General features: G+C 34.2%; 1 protein-coding gene across 3 annotated transcripts in view; it reads left to right on the top strand.

Annotated features, from left to right (window-relative positions):
• Uri1 (URI1, prefoldin-like chaperone) overlaps positions 1–23484 on the top strand; it is a 67908-nt gene that overhangs the window by 18425 nt on the left and 25999 nt on the right. For all 3 annotated transcript variants that reach the window (XM_013522517.1, XM_013522518.1, XM_013522516.1), the window contains exons 2-4: positions 8620–8654; positions 19862–19940; positions 20905–21040. In XM_013522517.1, the coding sequence (XP_013377971.1) occupies positions 8620–8654; positions 19862–19940; positions 20905–21040 (250 nt within the window). The remainder of the gene's footprint in view (positions 1–8619; positions 8655–19861; positions 19941–20904; positions 21041–23484) is intronic.

The raw sequence follows: 23484 nt of genomic DNA, 5'->3' as shown, positions 1-23484 counted from the left end.
TGGTTCCTTTCAGGGCTTTCATCTGAGAACCTGGTTTTGTTCTTCAGGGAATCTTTTCGTGGAGGCTTTTGAGCTCTTAAATTTTGTTTCATCCTGAGCTCTCCTTTCCAGAATTTTACTTTAGCTTTTTGGCCTTTGTAGCTTTGAAGTTTGAACAGATGTAGAGAGGGAAACCATCCATAATACTTAAGATCTCTCATCTCTGTCCTTTTGTTACCACAACCTTGTCAGATTTATCCAAGGTTCTGCTTTGCTGTCCCAGCTGTGTTTGTCTATTCAAACTCAACATAATTCTCAGCCTCTTGACTATGCTCAGAATTGTCCGAGTAACAAAACATCTTCAGATTTAGTGCCAAATGGTATTTCAAAGAGTGTTTTAATTTTACTTTTTTGTTATTAGTGAGGGTATTTCCCTCTACCCTGTTTTTATACTATTTGTATTTACTCTAATAATTTCTTTGCTTTGAATGTTTCAGAGGTATGCTATTGTCTTGATCTGTGTGACAAGTTATTACACTTAGAAGGAAGTTCTGAAAGGATTTACTGTAAGAAGTCAGGAGAAACGGGAGGGTAGGATTTGTGTGTGTTTGTGTATATTTGTGTATTTATAGTGTTACTTCATGCACCAGCTGTTTAGATGGTTAGTTTGTGCAAATCTCATTGTCACTTTCAGCAACTAGAATCTCTAAAATCACTGTAGGTTTTTCCCTGTGCAGTATATTAGGTTGGTTCAGGTAGTGTCAGGTGTATGTGTATATATCTTGTTCTTGCTCCCTCGTTCTCTCTCTCCCCTCCCTTTCTTTTTTTTCTCTCTCTCTCTGTCTCCCTTCCCTTTTCTTTCTTCTCAGTTTTTTTTCCCTCTCTCCCCTTCCTTCCTCTGTGTCCCTGTTGTTCCCTCCCGGCCCCTCCCTCCCTCCCTCCCTCCTTCCCTTCCTGCCTACTTCTTTCCCTTCCTGCTGTCTGTCCCTGTCTATCCATCTTTCTCTCTGAGGTTTGAACTCAGGACCTTTGTACTTAGCTATACCCCCAGCCCATTTTTGTATTTAATTTTGAGACAGAGTCTTGGTGAGTTGCCTAGGGTTAGGCCTGAAAGAACTTGTGATCCTTTGCAACGGTCTTCTGGAGTACTGGGATTATAGGCATGTGCCACTGTTCTAGGGTGGTTCCTGTAGAAATGGCTTGCCAGTCAAAAGTGTTCCAGGTTCTCCTTCTTGCCTCAAACAGAGAATTGGACAAGACAAGCCAAAAGTTTATTTGAAAAGTACAGGGTGAATGGGTTTGGAAGACACCAGCTCCGTAAAGTGAATTTGGGCCGAACAAAGAGAAAAGTCTAAGAATCGGGGTATGGGCTATCCTGGGATGCACAGGATGACCCGTCTTGTATGTCATTCACATCTCATGGGAACTCATGAGAAATTCTGCATGGGAGGTCCTAGTCCTTGTCCTGAAGTTTTATAATTGACAGGTCCTGCTTATTTTCGCCAGCCAGCTTTGGCTCGCCCTATCTCCTGTATCACCACCACACCCGACTCTTTGCTTATTCTTGATGGGAGGTGAACAGGATTTCTAGGAAGAAAATATGTGAATTGACAGGAAGTGATTGATGTCTGTAGTAAAAGGGTGAGCATGTAGTCTACTACTTTGTCTCTGAAATGCTTCATTTCATTTCTAAAATTTTTCTCACTGTCCTACTATTTCAAATTTTTCCATTATGGGTTAATGCATAAATTAACATCCACACATGGAGGCCACAATCTCTTATTTGCAGTTTAGAAGTCTGAAAAGTATTGATAATAGAATTTTTTTTTTTTTATTTTAAAGAATAAAAGAAGGATAACATAATAATAGGGGGGACTTAGCAAATTACAGACAAAATGCTAGGAAATTATCAATGGTTATCATTTTACATATTATTGTCTACAAAATAGTTTCTCAGGAAAACAAATAGACAAATAATAGTGAGTTACAGACAAAAGAGGTAGGAGATTATCAAGAGTTGTTGTACTATACTTTGGTATCTTCAAAGTGGCTTCTAAAGAAAATAAATAGAGCTATACATGAGTGACCTACTGAAAAATCATTAACTCTTCTCAATGGTTGTTGTAGGAAACACATAATAATAAACATACATCCATTTATGAAATAGGATAGGAACATTACAAACTTTACACAGTTATGGATAGATTAGTAGGAAAATATCAATGGCTGCTGTAATACATGGTGGTATCTTCAGAGTGGTTTCTCAGGAAGACAGAGATATGCAAGAGGGACCTATTAAGGAGTTACAGCCTAAGGGTTGTCAAAAATAGCATATTACCTCCTCACCAGTGACTCCTTTCACTGAGGTATGATGGCTGGAAGGAAGGCCAGGATTGAAAAGAAGGACCGAGAGACTTGTACCTGTGTCTAGCAACAGGCTGTTTTCTTGTTCCTCCATAGTCATGATTACCCAGGGCTCCTCGATGGAGATGACGGTCTGGCCAGAGGGAGAAGGCAGACCATGCCCCAAGCCCTTTCATTCCTGTTGGACTAACTGGTAGCATGGGTCTGAGCTCTGGGGCCTCCACCTCAGAGGGCAGACCGATCTCCAGTGGTCTCCTTTGCATCCAGGGCATGGCCCATGGGGCCTCTTAGGGCAGTTCCTCTTGAGGTGGCCTGGCTTTTAACAGTGGTAGCAGATGAATGCAGTTGTCGAGTTCTTCTTGGAGCCCTGGGAATCAGACCTGGGATCTGTTTCTCTTAGTGGTGCAGCAAAAGCAGCTGCTTTTTCTCGGTCTCTTTGTTTTCTCTCCTTGGCCTCTTCCTCCTCATCGCTATAGAATGCTGAGGAGGCAATTCTTACTAACATCTCAAGTGAGCTATCTGGGGTGAAAGCCATTGTTTGTAGCTTTTTCTCTCCAGCTTCCCATTGCTTTGGGACCCCACAACCAGTTAGTGTCCTCTCCCCAACTGTCAGCACAGTCAGCAGGAATCCTGCTGCAGACTTCTCTGGAGCTCCACCACAGCCTGTACTGTCAGGGGAAGAATGGCTTCCAATGAGTCTCTGCAAGTATTGTGCAAGGTCCTCCTGGTTTACAGCTTCCGAGGATAATAGAATTATTTGTATGTGGCATAGTCATATGTTGACAAAACTGACTGGAACTGATTTGAGTGAGATATTTATTCTATTTGAATATTCATGTTTCAATGCAGTGTTTTTATATTTGATATAAGGGTTGTTCTGTAGTACATACTATGTGGCTCCTGAGATTTTTGTCTTATGTGACTGTACTACTTTAGCAAGATTATGTGTTTGCTGTGTGGCAGGTGAATATTGTTGAATAAAGTAGACATGGCCCCTACCTAATGGAGCTTTCAGCCAATGTGTTTTTTTGGGTAACTAATATAATTATTCCCAAAACATGTCAGTGTCTTAATGAAAATGTTACCAGTTTTCCTTGTTGTTTGTTTTTATTTTCGGAGACAAGGTCTTGCTATGTAGTTCAGCTTGGCTTTGAACTCACTATGGAGCCCAGGCTGGCCTAGAACTTGCAGTGATCCTCCTGCCTCAGCCTCCTGAGTGCTGGGATTACAGGTGTGCACCACTACACCCGGCAATGCTACCAGTTTTAAAATTTCCAGTAGGAGAAAACTGTATGTAATTATATACAGAACAGTTGGGATTTTGAGTAATAAATACTGGGGGAAAAATCCTAATTTGTAGGTAAAATTTACATTGGAATGAAATGTACGGTAGAAAAATATGTCAGACATAGTCCAATATTTGTGTGAAAAGAGATAAGATTAGAATATTGAGAGAGTGCCTTGAAAGCTTGTGTAGGAGAAAATGGGCTAAAATACAAATGTAAGGATTAAAATGGTCATTTTGATTTTATCTCAGCTAATTTTATGTTTTTGTTTTTTTTTGTTTGTTTGTTTGTTTTTCTCCGGTACCGGGAACCGAACTCACGACTTTGTGCTTGCCAGGCAGGCGCTTTTGCCGCTGAGCTAAATCCCCAGCCTATCTCAGCTAATTTTAAAAATAACATGTTTTAGAGAAGTGGTTCTATATAATTGGACTTAGCTTTTGGTAGCAGTTTTGCTTTTCAGTGTATTTAGGATATGAATGTGTTTAAAATTGAAGTGGGTTTCTTAACTTTTGTGGTGGTTTTTAATACAGTAGCACTTTATTTCAGTTTATCCTGTTGCTTAGAGCATATTTTTTGTTAGCAACCTGTAGTCATTTCTGTCTTACTTTGCAAAAGAGTTTATTTATTTGTTTTTGTTTTTGTTTTTTTGGTACGGGGAATCAAACTCACGACTTTGCACTTGCCAGGCAGTCGTAGTGCTGCTGAGCTATATCCCTGGCCCCAAAAGAGTTTATTTAAAAGATTTGTAAGTTTTACTGACTTTGTTGAAAGTACGCTTCTTTTGTATACTATGGTAGTGACATTTACGTATCTCCTTAATTGACAAGCTACCTTTTAAGAGAAATTATTTTCAACCTTTAGGTAAGTATAAGGTTAATGGTGCTTGCCTACTGATTACTGACTTTAGCTTCCACTGATGCTTTTTCCTGTTTGAGTCAGCAGCTTTAAAACCAAAAATTGTAAGATCTATCTTGAAGATCTAGACTAATAGAAGCAAATCATATATATTTAGGCAGGTCTGATGAATACATTTTCCAAACTTATTTCATGCATTAACCCATAATGGAAAAATTTGAAATAGTAGGACAGTGAGAAAAATTTTAGAAATGAAATGAAGTATTTCAGAGACAAATATCAAGATTTAATAAGCAACTTACCCTTTTAGGCTTTGTATTTCAGTCTAGTTTTCATGTTGCACTGTATTTAATTGAGAAAACACATAGGTTGATGCCCCCTTGTGGTCTGTTACCAAAATAAATAGCACAAATATAAATAAGTACTGGAGATCTTATTGTGTATTAAACCATTCATTCATTGTTTGTAAAATAATTTTTATAAAGCAGTTTCTAAGGAAAACCAGCCAAGGAATTATTATTCCTGCTCTCTATATAATTTATTGACCTTAGACCCCAAAAATATAATTTTAGCATTTTAACAACATGTTATGGACACATATCATATATAGAAAAGTAGGTTGTCAGGTGAGTTGTCCACCGTGGTCGACCTAGGCATTAAGTTATTGTATTTATTACTGTTAAAAGTGACTTAAAAATACTGTGAGATGTGTTAGTCATTATGAGGTTAGCCTATTACTTCCCTGTCCTCCCCCCGAAACACACACACACATGCACACCCATACACACTCATGCAAAGGCACGTGTGTAAATGGTGCTTGGGAAATTTGTAGTTCACACTGAGTCATCTGATCTAAAAGGGCCTGGAGTACTGTGAAGCAATGGAAGAAATAATTTATATTAATGAATTGGTGAATTTAAGCTTATTTGCTTTCATTATTGGCAAGGTCTTGTTTGTATATGAGTGTTGAGGGAAGTTGAGAACATAGCAACAATATTTTAAAAGAGGCTGCCGAAGTAAATAGCTGCTTTTTGTGTTGTGCAGTAAGCTACATGATGGTTGAAAGCATTCCAGATACAAGGGAATAAAGGGCTTTGGTATTAGATAGACCTGGTTTTAAAACTAATTTCATCTCTTACCAGGTCTTGGACTATTGTATAATATTGAGTAAGTTACTGCATCTCGGAACACAGTTTTTCTTTCTTCAGAATTAGAAGTTAAAACCTAATTCATTGAGATGTTTACATATTGATTGATTTTCATCATATAAAGGCTTTGCTTATACCACTGCTGTTATAAATCTTAGGTTAAGGCCAGTTTTGAGTTATAAAGAAAATATGCCATATGATTTTGTAGTACTGGGTTGTGGTAAACACCCTTAATGATAGTCAGTATCTTAAAAAGTGCTCAGTCAGGTAATAGTCCTTTTTCTTTACTGTGCACTTACAGCTATACTACTATATGAATGCATATTTATAAATTCTTGACTGTGAGTACAATCAAGTGTATATTAAGAATTTCCTAGGTCACTTAACAGTAGAAATTGTTAGGCTGTTTATAAAAATGATACAGAAAGTTAATTTTTTTTTTAAAGAAGTAACATTTGCAGATTTTAACAGATTTATCTTTAACAAAGTCTAACAAAGTAAAACAAACTAGTATTGTTCCTCCATAGCAATTTTACTTTTTTGGAGGTCAACAAAGTGATAAAATATTTGTTTTATTTTTCAAGAGTTGCTTGTAGAACCAGACTCACAGTTTCACAGTCACTTCATTTAATACTTAAAGGAATTAATTTTGACTTTTCAGTAGAAGGCATAAGATTATTAGAGATTAACTTCATAGAAAAGTAAGGTTTTTCTTTTCCTTTTTACCCAGGTACACTCAATTTGAATCATACGATGTTTTCTCTTTTAAAATTTTTTGCCAGTTAAAAGTATTTTAAAATATAAAAACAAGTGTTTGTGTTCAAATATGTTTTTGAAAGTAAGTGAATCATAAATCTTATAAACAGAAATAACAATAGAAACATCATTGGAAGGTTATTATATGCATTTTCTTATCTGCTGCTTTACCTTTCACTTTATTTCTGATTTTCAAAATATCATTTCTCAAGTCTGCTTGAGACATTCGAAAGTGTTGTGCTAAATGCTGTATGTAACCAATAAAGACATTAAATGTAAAGCAGTGTTTTGGTAGTGAGAACTTCAGTTGTAAATTACAAAATGGATTTTTGTTGTTGGTATATCCTTGAATATCTGTGCTGAGACTGTTTTAGGAAAGAAAAAGGGTTGGGGGTGGGGGAGGGATGGCTAGAACAAAGTAGAGGGGTGGACTCAGGGTGATGGCACGAACCCGTGCCATTCTACCAGTGACTTGTTTTTAAACACAAAACGCATATGTGCCAAATTTACATATTTACTAATTAAAAAGGCTTCCTGGAAACATTAAGTAGACTATCTTCTATAACCTTTAACACTGTCACTAATGGATATAGCCTAGAAAATTTCATTGAAGGTCCTTTAAATAATGTAAATGATTATGAATATGTAACTAGTTAATATGCAGCTACGAAAGGATTATCATGTAGAGGTTAATGAACATTCTGCTCTTATGGTTTGCAGGGGTATTCTTTTTGTGCTTTTGGCTCACTTCATGCTTGGAAACACAGGCATTGGGATTGGAAAACATTCTGTTTTTGGGTCTCATCTTTTAATAGGGTTGTTAAATAGGAACTTTATAAAAAGGATTTCATGAAGATTTTTTTCTTTTTCAATTTACATTTAATTCTCTTTGTCTATTTCATAATTACTGTTAAATTACAAATAGTGAAATGGATTGATGTAGTTTTAGCATAGCTCTTCCAGATGTAAAGTCACTACTCTATTATATATTACCACTGTTATTAAGTGTTGCCATGTGATTGATACTTACTGAGAGATCTTCATTCTAAAGCAGACTTTTTATGCTGAGTTAATGTGTAGTATGGTTGGGTATCTGATTACAGCATGTATTTTGGTGCAGGATTGCTGCCTTAGTATTTAAAATGTCCCAAAGGAGGACATTTATTTCAGGAATTAAATGTTGTAATAGAGGAATTTAGTGACAGGTCTAAAAAAAATCTTGTGATTTTTGGGTGAAACATTTAGCATGTACAAGAGATAATATTGCTATTTAGAACAGTAAACTGGAGCAGTGTGTTGTGAACCAGATCATACTGCTATCTTCTTCATGTAGCCTTGGCATTTTGGCTTTTATCACTTAGTTTCTCTGTCTCTAAAATGGTGCTGTGGTATTCTAGATTACTGTTTAAAATTTTTATTAGTGGATAGTAAGTGATCAACAATCTGTTAAGATGGTATTAATTTAAAAATTGCCATTCAGAAAGTCTTTTTTTTTTTTTTTTTACATTGTACTTTCTGATGCTGATTGGTTTTCTGAGCATTTTGAGAATCTGCTGAAATATTTCAAAAGCAAACAATTTTTTTCTTAATTCCATTGTTTTGGTGTTATAAACATAGTTTAAATTGGCTATGAAGTGCTTAAAATTTTATCATTGTTCACTGGGGAAAAATGAGCTGTTCAGAGCATCTCTTTATCCCAAGTATTTCTTCTTGAAAATGTAGTAGAAAAATCTCACTGAACTCATTTTTAATACATCAGAATAAAAATTACAGGGGAAAACATTTGGAGATATACTGACAAAATAAAATATTTTCACCACTCTTTTTGTTTTTTAACTGATGAAACGTGGATGTTACATTGGTTTCTTATTATTTATAACATTTGCGTATTCGACAAAATATGTAACATTGAAAACAGGTCTATAGATTGTACAAAATACTAGTTATCTTATATCATATGTCACCTAATAGTTATGAAGAGGGTTTTGTACCACAGTATGAATTGGAAAGCTGTAATTTGTTCTGTAGTTATCAGCCTGCATTAGAGGGGTATGATAAAGTATGCTGCTTAAAAACTAACGTTCACATCTCTGTGCCTTTGACAAATAAAAATGTATACTGGGATGCTATTAAATCTATAAAGCCACTGTTCTAGTTTTCTGATATACTGATTTTGTAGCTCTGTGCATAGCTCTGTTTTTTTCATGAGTAGTTATCTGTTTTCATGACAGGTGGTCACTAACTGCCAAGAGAAAATCCAGCATTGGTGAGTGAAAGATGGTTTTATTATACTTCTGAAATACTAATGGGGTCATCTACTCATATTTAAATGTGTGTACTGGGGTGTGTATGTGTGTGTGTGTGTGTGTGTGTGTGTGTGTGAGATGTGTAACCAGTAATTGAATTCTATTAATCTCCATTTTGAATGCTTTTGATACAAATTTATATTGTCTTTCACCCTTTTGTGAGTAACATGTTCCTTGATTTCAGAGGTTGTGTCATCATTGATGTTTTTATTCTAATTGTTTTCTTTTTCCTTTCCTGTTTTTAAAAGTTAGAATAATAGTAATATTATGAAGTGCAAACAGACATTTTTGAACCTAACTGATCATAGAGAGCTCTGGTTGGGGGCTATTTGTAGTAGAAAATGAATTGGAATTAGTTGTTCTAAAATAATAACGGAAGCATGGCACAGATACTTCCCAAAGTTTAAAAAATGTAACTAATTCCATTTTGGAGCTTGCTTTATGGATTGTACTTTTTTAGCAAGAAAGAAAGCATATTTATTTTAATGTGCTAATCTATAGTTAATAGTACAATGCTTAGTAAATAACATACTTTTCTATTGCTTCTGAGGAAGATGCACAATTTAATGGTGAATAAAATCTTATATTATGAGTTATCATGAAGTATAGCTGTTGATCTTACAGATATCAAATTACAATATATCCATGCTGTGTTTACGAAGATTTTACTGAGAGAACAACAGGAGCTGTCTTGATTATTGTCTGCAGGGTTATTGCAAAATCATGGTAACTGCCCCTTTAGTGGTGAGATTAAACCTTCGGTTATACACCATCAAGCATATAATATTTTAAATTTATTTTAAGAGGCTTTTTCTTCATGCCTGAGAGATCTCCAAGGAAATAATTTATAGTTAGTGTATATCAAATGTTTTTTGGTTTAAATGCACATAAGCTGCAAGCAGTGGATAAGAGTAAAAATCAGCATAATCTGTACACATCATCTTATTAAATTTTGACTATTTGGTTTGCAGAAAATAATCTAAAACTAATAATATCCACTTTATAAATAAAAATTCAGGACTTCATTAATTTTCAATAAATGCATCATTGTAGTTGCATCCACCAGTGGTGTAAGTCTGTCAACATTTCCATAATGGACTATTCACTTTTCATTATACATTCAGTTCAGGTTAAACTGTGAAATGCAAGTTGTTGGCCAAAGAATGTTTTTTCCCTGCAAATTTGGCCAGAGTGAGCCATTTTATAAATAACTTCCACGGGAAATTTTATCAATGTGGTCTTCTATCTGTGGGTTTTGGTTAAGGAGTTCAGGAAATTAGAAGAGATTGTATTCGCTCACAATACTAGTTTACACATATTTGTGAATTATTACTTGGCTCTTGGTTGGTTTAGTAAAATTCTGTATTAGAGTTGCTTAAGAATCCCGGACATGTTTTTATTGTTATCCACAGTCCATCCTACTGTGTTTAGTTCAAAATAGGTACTTAATGTTAGGATAAATGAAGAGGAACTGTGTAGTTATTTTATACATAACCTTTTACTTTAGAAATAGCAGAAGTCTGGTGAGCAGTGAGGGGCAGAAATGTGACACTCAAGGCTTGTGTAACCTTCACTCTCACTCTCCAGGCTTCTAAAGCCCTCCAAAATACACAAGCTTAGCATATTTGCCTACATGTATCTCGAAGTAATACCATACCTTATCTATACATTAAAAATTAAGTTTTTTTTCAATTTATATTTGCTTTTTCTTCTGAATCATTTCTGCTATGCTTCAGGAAACAGACTTTTCTGTTTGCTTTTTCATGAGAATCTGTACATGGCATATTGCTAGAATCTAAATGGGCAGTGAACTCATCAATTTATTATATTCAAAAACTGAAACCAAAGTGTCTCCATTCTTCTGAAAGCCAGGGAATTGCTATTTGGGAGTATTGTGAAATTCTTGGATATTTTCACATTCTCTTAATTCCTGAAACAATAATTGAGTTCCTACACATGCCATTATTGTGCTGCTCTTTGAAATTGAAAGACCCTACCATAGAGGAATTCGTAGTCAGATGCTAAACAGAGAAGTCACAGTAATTTTGTGCTGTTTGCAGAGATATGAAGCAAATACAGCGGGAGTTCAGAGGGTGGAGCCTTTCTTAAGCTTGTTTTACATGTTAGTAGGTTTAAAAACATATTGCTTTTAATTCTTTGACCCTTAGTGCTAGCCCGCTCTAAAACGTAGTTTGTTTAGCTACACTGTTATTCTTTATGAGTGTGTATTCTTACAACAAAGAGGAGCAAAATAATGATTTTTTTAAAATGCATTTCTTTTTAACTGATGTTTATGCTTGTTTAGTTTTAAAGGATTTTTTTTTTAAATCAAGTGACAAGTAATGTATATTCTAGACTTCAGAAATAATCTAAGTATTTGAAAGTGTAGGGCAGGAAATAAAAATAGTTTTAGAGAAGCAGGAGTGAAAATGGTCTGGGACTATAGGACTTGCCCAGAAATTCTCTTCCAGAAAATTAAATTCTAAAACTATGGGGAAGAAATTTATAGTATTTATTAGTTAATAACAGAAAGGAAGTATGTAAGACTAATTGGTCAGCATTTGTGACACTGGTTGAGCATTATTAGTGGTTTTCAAGTTAGTGAGGTTTTAACATTTTTTTAGATAAAGCTTTTTTTTGCCTTTATAATTCTTTTACTTAGAAGGTGTTATAAATTCCAGACACTGTTTTCTCACTGAAGTGTAAGTATTGCTGGATATGGTGGCGCACACCTGTAATCCCAGCACTTGGTAGACTGAGGCAGGAGGCTAGCCTGGACTACCTAATGAATTCAAGGCCAGCCTGAGCCGCATAACAGGACCCTATCTCAAATAAAAACAACAAAAGTAAGTATCTGTCCCATTGGTCCACTAACAGCCAGTTATTCTGTTTGTGGATTATTTGTAATTTTTAAACATTTTTAAGTTCTTTCTCAAAAAGCATAGATTTTGGAATCCTGACCTACATTTGAGTCCTTTTATTTTTGACTTTGTAACCTTGGGCAATTATGCTAGGAATGTCAGTTTCTATAACTGTAAAACTACACTAGTTAACTCACAGAGTTGTAGTCAACATCGGATGGAATGATTTCTATGGAACAGTCAACCTAGCACTTAAGTATTAGAAATAACTTGTACATCTTTTCTGGAAGTTTTGTCAGATAAATAAAGAAAAATATAAGTAAAAAAGTGTACGTTTTGTAAATATTTTTGTTTTGTATTCATGACATTGTCTTTTTATCTTCATAGAAAGTTAGCTTTCTGAGCATTGTTGTTACAGCTTTATATTAATATTTTAAAATAACTCTTTGTTACAAAGAATTTCTTTTAACAAAGGGGAGGAAGGTGCCAGAGAAGTATAATGAACTTTCATGTAATCATCAGTCAGCTTCAATAATTACTAACTCTTGATTTCATCATTTTAATATCTGCCCTCTACCTCACTACCAGTTATTTTGAAATGAATCTAAATCATACTCCATGTGGAAATACTTCATTATATGTTTAAGAGATTAGAAAAGACTATACACTAGCTTTTTAAGGTCTAAATAGAAAATTTTACCAGACCGTAAATTTATGGCTCAAGATTTAAGAGATAAAAAAAGTATAAATGATAGTTTCTTCCTAGCCTTTTCCCCCAGTTCTCAGTTGTCTTGTCTAGAAGCAACTGTTTTACTAATCTCTTATAAATCTTTTCAGAATCCTTTTGCAGAAGTTAGTGATATATATTTATTTATGCATTAATTTTGTTACCATCCCTTTGTTCAGAACAAAGCTGTATTGAGAGAGATTGCCCTCAGTTAATTAAATCTTATTGTTTACATAGATTTTGTTTTGTCAGAGGTCTTGTAGGGTCACCAAATGCAGTTTGGTACTAGTTTTTTTTTTTGGAGATAGGGTCTCACTATGTGGTGTAGGCTGGCTTTGGCTGACGTGGGTAGTCCAGGCTGACCTTGAACTCAGAGTGATTGTTCTGCCTCAGCCTCCTGAATGCTGGGATTACAGGTGCTTGCCATTGTACTGGCTAGTTTTTTCTTAATAAATAATGGACACATCATTGAGATGATGGCTCTACAACTCGTGTGTGTTTGATAAGATGACACATGCTTCATATTTTTTGCTCCTCAATAAAATTACCCCATAACATAATAGTTGAACACAACCACCATTTATTTGTGTGCATACTGAGCAGGGGTCACTTGTGTTCCTCTTATACTAGACTTGTATGGGCTCACTCATTTTGTTGCAGCCATTTGCCTGATGGGTCAGCCAGGTTGTCCAAAATGGGTTTTCTCACAAGAATGAGTCTAGTGTTGGCTGTTAGCTAAGCCTCTTCATCCTTGTGCTCACTTTCTATGGTGATCTCAGGGCAGCAGGAAGGGAAGTTGCAAGGCCACAGAAACTCACAGAGCCAGTCTATATTCAAAAGGTGAGGAGATAACCTGCACCTGGTGATAGATGTGACAAAGAATTTATGGTCATTTTTAATGCACCGTAGATGATTTCTACTAAATATATCCCACAAGAAAAAAAAGTCTTACTATTTTATATTGACTTGTGGGAATTAAATGAAGTAATGCATGTGATGCCTGACATTCAAATCATCTATATGTTAGGCATTGTTTATAATCATAAATTGTATGCTTGTGAGTCATAAAAATGTCTTGCTTCCTTTAAATCATCTTAAGAGGATTTTAAGTAGTAAAGCTATCTATAAAGTTGCATGAAGCAGACTTAAATGAAAATAAAGAAGGTATTTGTTCAAGTGTTTAATTTTAGAAAGAGTAGCTTTCAATTTAAACATAAAGTTGGGAAGCACTATGCGTGTGAGTTTTGAACAAAAGGTTCTAGAGCATGTACTTCAGATTAATTATGTTTTGTAAGGTAACAGGACAAAAACTACTGCTTTGAGGAAGAGAGTAGTTTCTAAGATAAAAAAATATAACATGATACGATATGATATAATATATCTGTTCGGTATATTTGAGGGAAATGCCCATGAAAGCACTGACTCTATTAGAATCATATCAGTGCTGTGATTTACAGTGGATTTCTCATGAATACCTGAAACAGTATTTTCCTCAGTTACTTTCATGCCTATATGAAATGTATTTTAAATAATGTGTGAAATATTGATCTGCATACTTTTAAGACATTAAAAGTCTTCATCAAGGTGATTCATTATTTATGTGAGGGTAAGTTTTGGAAGTATATTTCAAAGTTCCCACTTTACTAACTGCAAAGTTTTCATTCACTGTTTTGTATAGAGCCTTCTGTTGGGCATTAGTGTCTTTCTCCCCTTTGTTCTCTCCCCTTGAATGAAGCAGATAATAATTTCTAAGCATTCTGGAGATTTCATAGGCTTTTATCGTTGAACTTCCTGCAGTTACTGATTGATTCAAATAGGGCAGTGTGGAGGCATTATAGATATAAATCCCTCTCTGTCATTATTCAAGTTCCTGCATTAAAAATAAATTGTATAGTGTTTTAGTATACAGTTTGTAGGTCAAGTAAGTTTAAAATTTTTATTTGAGGTTTCAAAGCAAAATAAATAAAACTCAAATTGAATATCTTAAAGTATGATTTTTGAAAACAATCTGAATTAGATTTTAAAACTTTTATTATAAGATGAACACAGGCCTAGTTAAGGAAAGACTGAAATATGAAAAAAGTAGAGGTAAACTTACTCATAATTCTAGAGAAACTCTTTTTTTCTCCATTTTTAAAATCATTGTATTCCTTTTAGCTTCTTAATTCTGTTCGTATATTTGTGTCACCGAGATCAAACTATAAATGCTTGTCCCCTTTTCTTTTTAGAGAGTTAATGGTTTTTCCTTACAATTTAGAAGTTATTATCCCAGCACTTGGAAGGTTGAGGCAGGAGGATTGCTGTGAGTTTGAGGCCAGCCTGGACTACATAAGGGAGTTCAAGGCCAGTCACATAGTGAGACCCTGTCTCAAAAAAAAAAAAAAAAAATTATTGCTTCTAGGAGTCTTCACATTTTTGTGTCATGTCTTAGAAGTAATGAAAGCAGTTTAACACTTTTAATGCATTTCTGAAAATAAATGGCAAATGTGTATGTTATAGGGAGCCTTTTTTTCCCTAGAGTTTAAGCTTTTATTATAAAACCTCTGATAATAACAAATTAGTACATGGAAGATAGTTTTTCCAGCATCCATGTATGTAGTTCACTTGGTTCACAGTTTCCCTTAGTTGTCTTAAGTCCGTTGTATATCTGATTAAGGTTAAGGATTCCTGTGCTCACTTTGGCAGCACATATACTAAAATTGGAAGGTTAAGGGTTTGTTGGCTTTGTAGAAATTACGATTTTCATTTCTTTCCTTAACTGTATTAGGTTTGAAAACTATACTACCTGCATCTCAAGGTTTTTCATTTTCAGTTCTTTTTAAAATAAAATACAAGCAATGCATCCAGTAAAGTAAGAGTAATATATGCAACAAAACTTGGAAACACAGCTAGTGTGTAATGAAGAAGGTGTAAATATTGCAGGAATTGCAGTGCATGACTGAGAGGTAGAGCATGATAATACTGAGCTGAGTGCTTGTTCTTGTTTTGAGATAACAAAGGTCTAAATTCTAATGGAGTAAAGATAGATGGAGATGAGTGTCAGTGTATAACTTAGGAAAATGTAGACCATAAACAAGTTAAGCCATACTTAATATTTCCTTTTTGTTAATTTGTATTGGACTCATGACCAAATTGATGACGGTTTCCCTATTAGAAGAATTACTTATAAGTCAAAAAATATTAACTTGGGGAATTTCAAATATTTGGTGGGTCAGAATCAGGATTGCTGTTTTTTCACTATTACAAAGATAAAGTAAAACTCTTGACAGCATCTCTAATCTAGAGAGATCTATAAGCAAGCTCCTACTGAAATGTAGGTCTTTTTTTCTCAGTTTCTCAAAGAGATCTGCAACCTAAGTCACCACTCTAAATGCAAGCACAAAATTTACTTTTTCTACAATGTAACTTAGAAGTAAAATACAGAAAATCTAAATTGAAGTGACAAAGTGTGAATTATGATGAGATTTAAGTAAAAGCTGGCAGAAATTTCACAGTATTAAAACATACAGCAGAATGTTAGCTGCCCATCTCTGAATAATTTTAATTGACTTTTGAAAAAGTAAAAGTCTTTCTACTTAGGTTAATTTTTCTTTTCATCCTTAGGTTATTTCTTATAACATTTTCTCATGACTCAGAATATGATTATGAATCATTTCATCAGCAAATTCTGATGATAAAAGTTCCTAGGTATAATAGAATTGTAAAAAAGGAGTATACTTCCGTATTGGCTGACTTTCATGGTAGATCTTAGTTATCTCATTAAGTGAAGCTAAGTACTTTGCCATGACCATGTAGGAAAAAAAATACTTTTGATTTAATACAAATACATTTACATTTTTAATGAGGTTCTTTCCTGTTCCTACCAAACTGCAAAAAGTATAACTGTGTAGGTCCTGTTTTCAAGAATGTTTTTATTTTTTAACGTAACTTTTAACAACTTTATTAGACTATTTAAGAGAATACCTTGAAAAAAAGTAATAACTTCTTGTTTTAATAATGAGAGTACGTCCACCTGTACAATCTGTGCCTGAACTCAGTATTGCTCTGTTTCCCTAATTTTAGAAGTGAAAACTCAGGAAACCTTCAGGCCAGTGGATCTGTAACAAAAATGCATTGCAAATTTTAAGAAAGCATGTTGTATTTGAGTGATGATCCCTGCGGCATATGGCAGATACAAGACAGTGCAGCGGAGGCACTCAATAAATAGTGGGTGAATTGAATTGAAACAAGACTTTTGGATGCTTAGATTGTGACAGACTAAAAATAACTTCTGAAAGAAGGTCATGTATTGATTCATATATTTCAGAATCTTTGGGTTTCATCATTTCTCAAATTAAAAAATAAAAAGTTATTTCTTTGCCAGAGATTAACCCAGATATTAACATTAATATAAAGCCCTTTTTCTTCTTTCCTTTTTAAATATCTCGTAGTACAGTATTTTTCTGCCTTTTTGTTCAGCATGTCAGGTAAGGTGAAGGAGAATGATGAGAGACTTTTTTCTAAGACGGAAAGAAGTTTAATGTTAGTATTTTCTGCCTAGTCTAGCTTCCTACTTTAGAGTAAAATTTTAGATTGTAAGTTTTATCTTTTGTATTATTTAAAGACAGAGATTATAGTTTTTATTACCTGCCTGAAACTGGGATATAGAACTTATTTTTTCCTTTTCTTTACAAAGATTTTTATAAGAGAACAATTAAAAATGTGAAGTTCCTTGGTTAGCAAGACTCAGAAGAATAAAAAGTTTCCTATATAATTTTTCCTTATGCTTTAATTATTATTTTCTGTAAGGAATATTGCATGAGGCTGTCAGGTACAAATTGGATCTGGGCAGAATTTTAAAATTAAGAATTAAAGGTTGAATATATACTCTATAAGGATCAAATTTGGTGAAGCCAGACAGACAGATCTATATAGAAAAGTAGGCTTGAGAGGTTTATTCTGTGTTTGAGTTTTGATTTCCAAATAATTGCTTCCAACTGAATTTTTGAGAATACTTCTTTTGACTACTACTATATTTTAGTATGATTATAGTATTCAAAGATTGTTTCCAGTAATAGAAAAAAAGTTCAAATTTTGTTGCAAATAAAGATCTTCTACTTACCTTTGTAACACTTAATGCTATTTCTTAAAATAGGTTTTGTATTTTCTGTAGCATAGACTTTGTGATTTTTAATTACTTATTCCTTAAATATTAAAAGGACTGTTTGGAGCTAACTGTTTGATTTAATGCTTGGTCCTGGACATTTGGATGAGTATAGCCTGCAGAGAGAGAGAGTTCCTCAAGCTGTAGTTTGTTCCAAAGATGCTGCTTGCCTTCTGCTGGCCTCTCTTCAGAAGGAATTTCTGCACAGGATGCATTTTAAATTATCTTCCGCTTACATTTTTAGAAAAAATTCAAAATTTAGAAGTAGCAACTCTAGTCTTATGCTATTTCCCAGTGTGTCAACATTTTGTTCTGGGGAGAATTACTAATAATTCAAAACAGAGTATATTGGATTTGAAATACATTGATTTCAGTTATTTCTGGTTCAATTTACTGTTCTCTTAATGTACAAAGAAAACCTTTTTAGGAAGTTTTTTTTTCCAGGTGTAATTAGCAATATAGGAGAGGTGCAGCTAGTTAGCGGATATATAGTCCTTGAACATTTACAGAGTTTCTTATCTGAAACATACAAATAAACTGTTAGCATTCATAGGTTTAATAATGAGTGTTTATTATGTGTAGGCATTATACCAAATCTGTCCTTTGTAGACACTATCACATTTATTACTCACACTAATCCTGTCTCCAAGGGTACTGAATGGTTATATCTTTCAGCAAGTCCTACTGTCAAGTTGAATGAATTTCATTTAATGGAATCTTACCTTAGTGGGCAAAAATAGTCACTCCTAAAAATTTTAGAATTGGCATTTTATGGCACTTTATGGAAAAAGTTGGTACTTAATGCTGCATTTAATTTGTTTGAACCTGTGAGATAGGCATTATTTCAATTTTACCACTGAAGGTTCTACAACTAAGGTTAGTTTGTATACTTCAAATCTATTTTTTTTTCTGGTACATAGTCCTGTGCATGAAGGTTTTACCATTTTATTCCTGTAAAAATGTATCCTGAAGGGTGATTTTTGCTTTAAACAAATAGAATAAAATTTTATGTTGATTTATAGAAAAGGATTTTGGGGGAAAGTATGTAAAAAGCGCTTGAACACTAGAAAATGTGCTTAAGAGAGTACAGGTCATAAAACACAGGTTCAGTACATTACTGTCCTTACCTCCTCTAGATACAGGAAATCCGATTTCTCTCTAATATGTGGTTTTTCCATCTTCCACCCTCTTTACTGTGAGAGAAAATATTATGTGACTTTTACTACAGGACTGTTTTTAGGATAAGTACTCTACACGATCAGAGAAACATCTCTAGTAACATACTATGGAAATGGTCCCTGAAAGTAGAGCCTTGCTTTTAGGATAAGTAATATATATGTGAAACTCCTTGAGAACTTAAGACTAAATGAGATAATTTTTATTAATTATGTTGGTGTTGAGCTAAGGAGTAAAACCAGTTTTATGATGTTTTAAGTATAGTCATTTTTATTATTTGGAGAGTGATTACCTATGTTGCAGTTTATCCTAATTTCAGTTTGACAGTATCTACATGTTCATTTAAATTACTTGCTGAGTTGGTGAGTTTTTGTTTTCATTAATTTTTTTTTTACAGTTAACAGTGTCCTGCTTATTTAAAAAAAAAAAAAAAATCAGTGTTTTGGTTTTGCCTGGTCTCTATCTAGCAGGAAACCTTTAGGAGACCTAATTTCCAGAGCTTTGAAAATGGGCATCTCAGTTTAGGCTGCTGCTTGCTTGGTATCACTTAGAAAGAGGGGCTGTTCATTTCCAGCAGGCCCACAATCCGAATGGGTTTGAGAACACAAAAACATGACCATCCCTGCTCTAACAGTTACATCATTTGGTTGTTTGGCATTATTTATTTGGTAGCTCTGATTTGATAAAGCTTTAATGCTTTTTGTAGTACCTGTACTGTACCTAACTTCTGCTATCTACTGGTTGATTTTCTGTCAGTTTAATTTCATTAATATGAATAATTGAAGCATTGATGACATCACATTTCTCAGCCTAAAGTCTTCTTTTGAAGACTAAAAGCATCTGCTCAAATTTTGAGTTCATGATTTCTACTTTACAGTCAGTGTTTATTTACTCAAAAGCTTTATTAAAATCTCTTCATTCACTTTAAGTCCTACTTTCCTCTAAAAATCAGACCCTCCTTTACTTTTCCTTAATTTTTGTATTATATTTAGCCAAACCAATCCTCTAATTTAGGAGACACTAATTGTCAAAATGTGACCGTTCTATTTCTAAAAGCCAGAGTCCCTGGAAAGTCTCAGTTCTTTAATAAATATATGGTAGAATAGTACTATTAGTAAACTTTGTAAGAACAGAATTTTAAAATTAGAAAAAAGCAATTCATCTGCAAATGGTTTTTGATTAGTTTGTCTTATGATACACAGCCTGTTGGAAGAATTGGTAATTGTATATTTATAGATCATTTGGTGTTTTTGTCAACAGGAAGAAGGTAGATGATGACTATAATGCTCTTCAGGAAAGACTTAGTACCTTGCCCGATAAGCTCTCTTATAATATAATGGTATGTTTGGTGTATTTCTTTTAAAGTAACAAATTAACTTATAAATGTGTTAACTTTGTAAAATAAAAAAATTTTTTTTTGCTGTGTGCAGTATCAGTTCACAAATTGTCAAACTGATGGTCTCTGTGAAAGGTAAGTATCATATCCAGGAGGTTTTTTAATACTTTATAACAACACAATACTTGTAGTAGTTGGTATCTACTTTTTAAAAGATGCAAATAATTATTGCATTATAGTAAGGTAAATGTTAGCACAGAATTTGACATTTGGTGTATAAACTTTTACATAAAAAATGTAATTACAACAGAATATGGTGCTTAAAATCATTACTTATAAGCCAGAGTGAGAATAGGCCATATTTTTGTAATTCACAGAATTAAATTCTAGAATATTGATTTTATAGAAAAAGGTACTGCTAATTTTTGTTTTAATGACCTTTACCACTGACAGCGTGATCTGTTTTGTGAGGCCTGGATTAGAACCTTTCATTGCGTGAACATTTTTTCTTATGAAGACTTGTTTGTATTACAGTAGCCCAAATATTTTGTAAATATAGGTAGATAGACTCATTAAAGTTGTTTATTAATTCCTGCTTTGTAAAGAATGGTCATTTTATTCGAAATAATTTTCAAGTTATCTTTACCAAAAAGTATTCCATTGACTTATTTCATTTAGATTTAAGAATTAATGAAAAGTATAAACATTCAGAGACCGTACTACTTTTTCTTAGAGCTATGTGTAAATATAGTATAGATTTATTTTTGTATTTTAACATTGATTTATTAACCTTAGGCAATATTCTGTAAATTTTAATATTGCATTAAATTTCTACAAGGTTGACATTTTTTTCACATTGTATAAAAGAACTCAATAATAATGTGGGACCTTTTAATGTTAAGTGTTTCATAAAATGTATTTTGTAGTGTTTGAAATTTTTTGCTCTTTTTTTTTTTTTAAACGATAGGTACCATTTGGCCCCTTTGCCTTCATGCCAGGAAAACTTGTCCATACCAATGAAGTGACTGTTTTACTTGGGGACAACTGGTTTGCCAAGTGCTCTGCAAAGCAGGCTGTAGGTTTAGTTGAGCACCGGAAAGAACGTAGGTACCACTTATGAATGGTGTTTCTTTGTTGTATATGTGTTGGTTCACAAAATGCAAAACCGATGGACCAGAAATACCTGCCATGATTTGTTGGTTATTTGTACTGTAATTCTGTTGAATTCTAGTACCCTACATCTGACAATGAGCTAGAAAGTGGAGAACCTGGGTTTGAAATATCACCCACATTGGCATCTTTTCAGAAATTAGCAGATGGAAAAGTGATATGGGGGGGTGATGTAACTCTCAACCTGCTAAATGTCAGATATGCCGAGTTTGTGTTCACCACAATCAAAGAATGAATTCTAAGGAACAACAGAGGTTAAAAGTAGGAAAACTTTATTGAAAGAGAGCTCCTGAGAGAGAGGAAGGGACCCAAAAGTGGGTTACCAATGAACCCACTTCTCAGAGGAAGTTGTAGAGCAAAATCAGAGGTGGATACAAAATCTCAAGGTGTACGTATCTGTGATCAACCGAAAAGATTACCAGTATGGCCACTTAGGAAATATTGATTCAGTGGGGAAGCAGGGCACATAGCAAATGCACATGGAAAGAACAAAGACCTTTTTTGGAAGGGATGGATCAGTAGGTCCTGGTCACCCACCTAGGTGACTGATACCTATCTAGACTTTATTGTACCAGGTGAGTTTCATCTTCAGTTTACTGCTTATCCCCAGGAGAGGCATGCAGGCCTGGTCATTCCATCTTTGTCTTGAGTACTAGCCTTCGACGGATGTGTCTGTGGCCACAGTTGTAATATGTTCTCATCTTCTGCACTGACACTCTTGAGGGCCTAGCCCTGCCTGGCTGGCTATAATAGTTCTACCTAACTTAGCTGTCTGTAATAAAAGTATACGTGGTGTGTAGATAGAAGTTAGGAAGACATAAGACATAAACATTTTATGGTTTATAATTGGTTTTAGTTGTTTTCAAAGATACTTTTGTACAAAGAAATTACTTTCTGCTTAGTGAACAAGGAGAAATTCCTATTTTAAAAAGTTGATAGTTCTTAAAAATGCTTTTTGTTTTGAAAGAAATGGTATTTTGATTTTATAGAAGAGATCAGATATGAAAAAAAAGAAAAGAGAGTAGATATGGAAAGATGCTACCTAAAATGACACCCTTATCCTTCTTAAGTGGTTTGAGCCATTCTGTGCCTCGTTTTAAGGTAGCTTTCATTGAAAGCTATCTCTTTCAATGGTACTGTGGTGTCTGTCTCTGTCTGCATCTCTGTCTGTCTGTCTTGTCTGTCTGCCTGTCTTATACACACACAATTAGATGGGTTAGTTTGGGTTCTAACTTACTTGTATTTAAAAATTCGGTTTATTTAATTTCTATCTGTGTTCTGATATCTGCAGTAACATACTTAAATTGATAGTGTAGTACTGTCCCTATTTTCAACCTTTTTTTTTTTTATTTTAAAGAGTAGTAAATGTGAAACAAACGAAAAAAATAGAACAGTAGCGGCATACCAGTATCACAAACATAAACAAATCAAAGCAAGAACATTCAAAGTGATACAGAGTCTCAAGACAAAACGATATGAATCAACAGTGGTTGTTACATTACATATTGCTGTCCTCAACTACATTGCTCAGATTACCAGATGTAAGAATGAAAGACTGCTCAAACCATTAAAGAGATTAAGAAAATAATTCTTCGATAAACCGTTAGAGATAATACAGTTTCACTAGACAAGATGGTAGGAATTCACCATTGTAATTCCATTGCATATTGTTACCTTCAAATCAGTTGCTCAGACCATCAGACACAAGTACGCAAAATGGATCAGAATATAAAAAATTGTAAGCATTAACTTCATTTCAGTACACCATCAGACATCAGCAATACAGTTATTGCAGCTATTCATATGTATATTTATATTTTGCCTGCCTTCTTTCTGTCTTCTTTGCCTCATCCCAGTCATTCCTTTCTTTGAGCAATTTCTTTCCCTTTCCTATCATCTATTGTATGTTTTGAGTTTTACCTGGTCTTTCAGGTTCCTACACCAAGGAGACAATATGATGTTTACACATGTGGGTCCGATTTATTTCACTTATGAGTATGGTCTCTAGTTGCATCCATTTACCTACAAAAGCCTCGAGTTTATCTTTTTTAATAGTTGAGTAGTACTCCATTGTATAAAAATAGCACATCTTTTTAATCCATTCCTCAGTGGATGGGCATCTGGGTTGTTTCCAAGATTTACCTATAACAGTTGTGCTGTTATAAACACGGGTGCATATATAGTGCTGTGGTATGATGTCTTTAATTCTTCTGGGAAAATAGCCAGAAGGGGAATAGCTGGCTTCAATGGGACTTCCAGTCTGAGTTTTGTGAGGAATCTCCAAATTGATTTCCACAGTGGTTTCACCAGTCTACACTTCCACCAGCAGTGGACTAGGGTTCCTTTCTCCCCACAGCCTCTCCAGCATTTGTTATTG

This window comes from Chinchilla lanigera, unplaced genomic scaffold (assembly GCF_000276665.1).
Source record: "Chinchilla lanigera isolate Chin_1 unplaced genomic scaffold, ChiLan1.0 scaffold00067, whole genome shotgun sequence".
Taxonomy (NCBI): domain Eukaryota; kingdom Metazoa; phylum Chordata; class Mammalia; order Rodentia; family Chinchillidae; genus Chinchilla; species Chinchilla lanigera.
The sequence above is the reverse complement of the archived record's forward strand: the minus strand, read 5'-3'. Positions and strand labels throughout refer to the sequence as shown.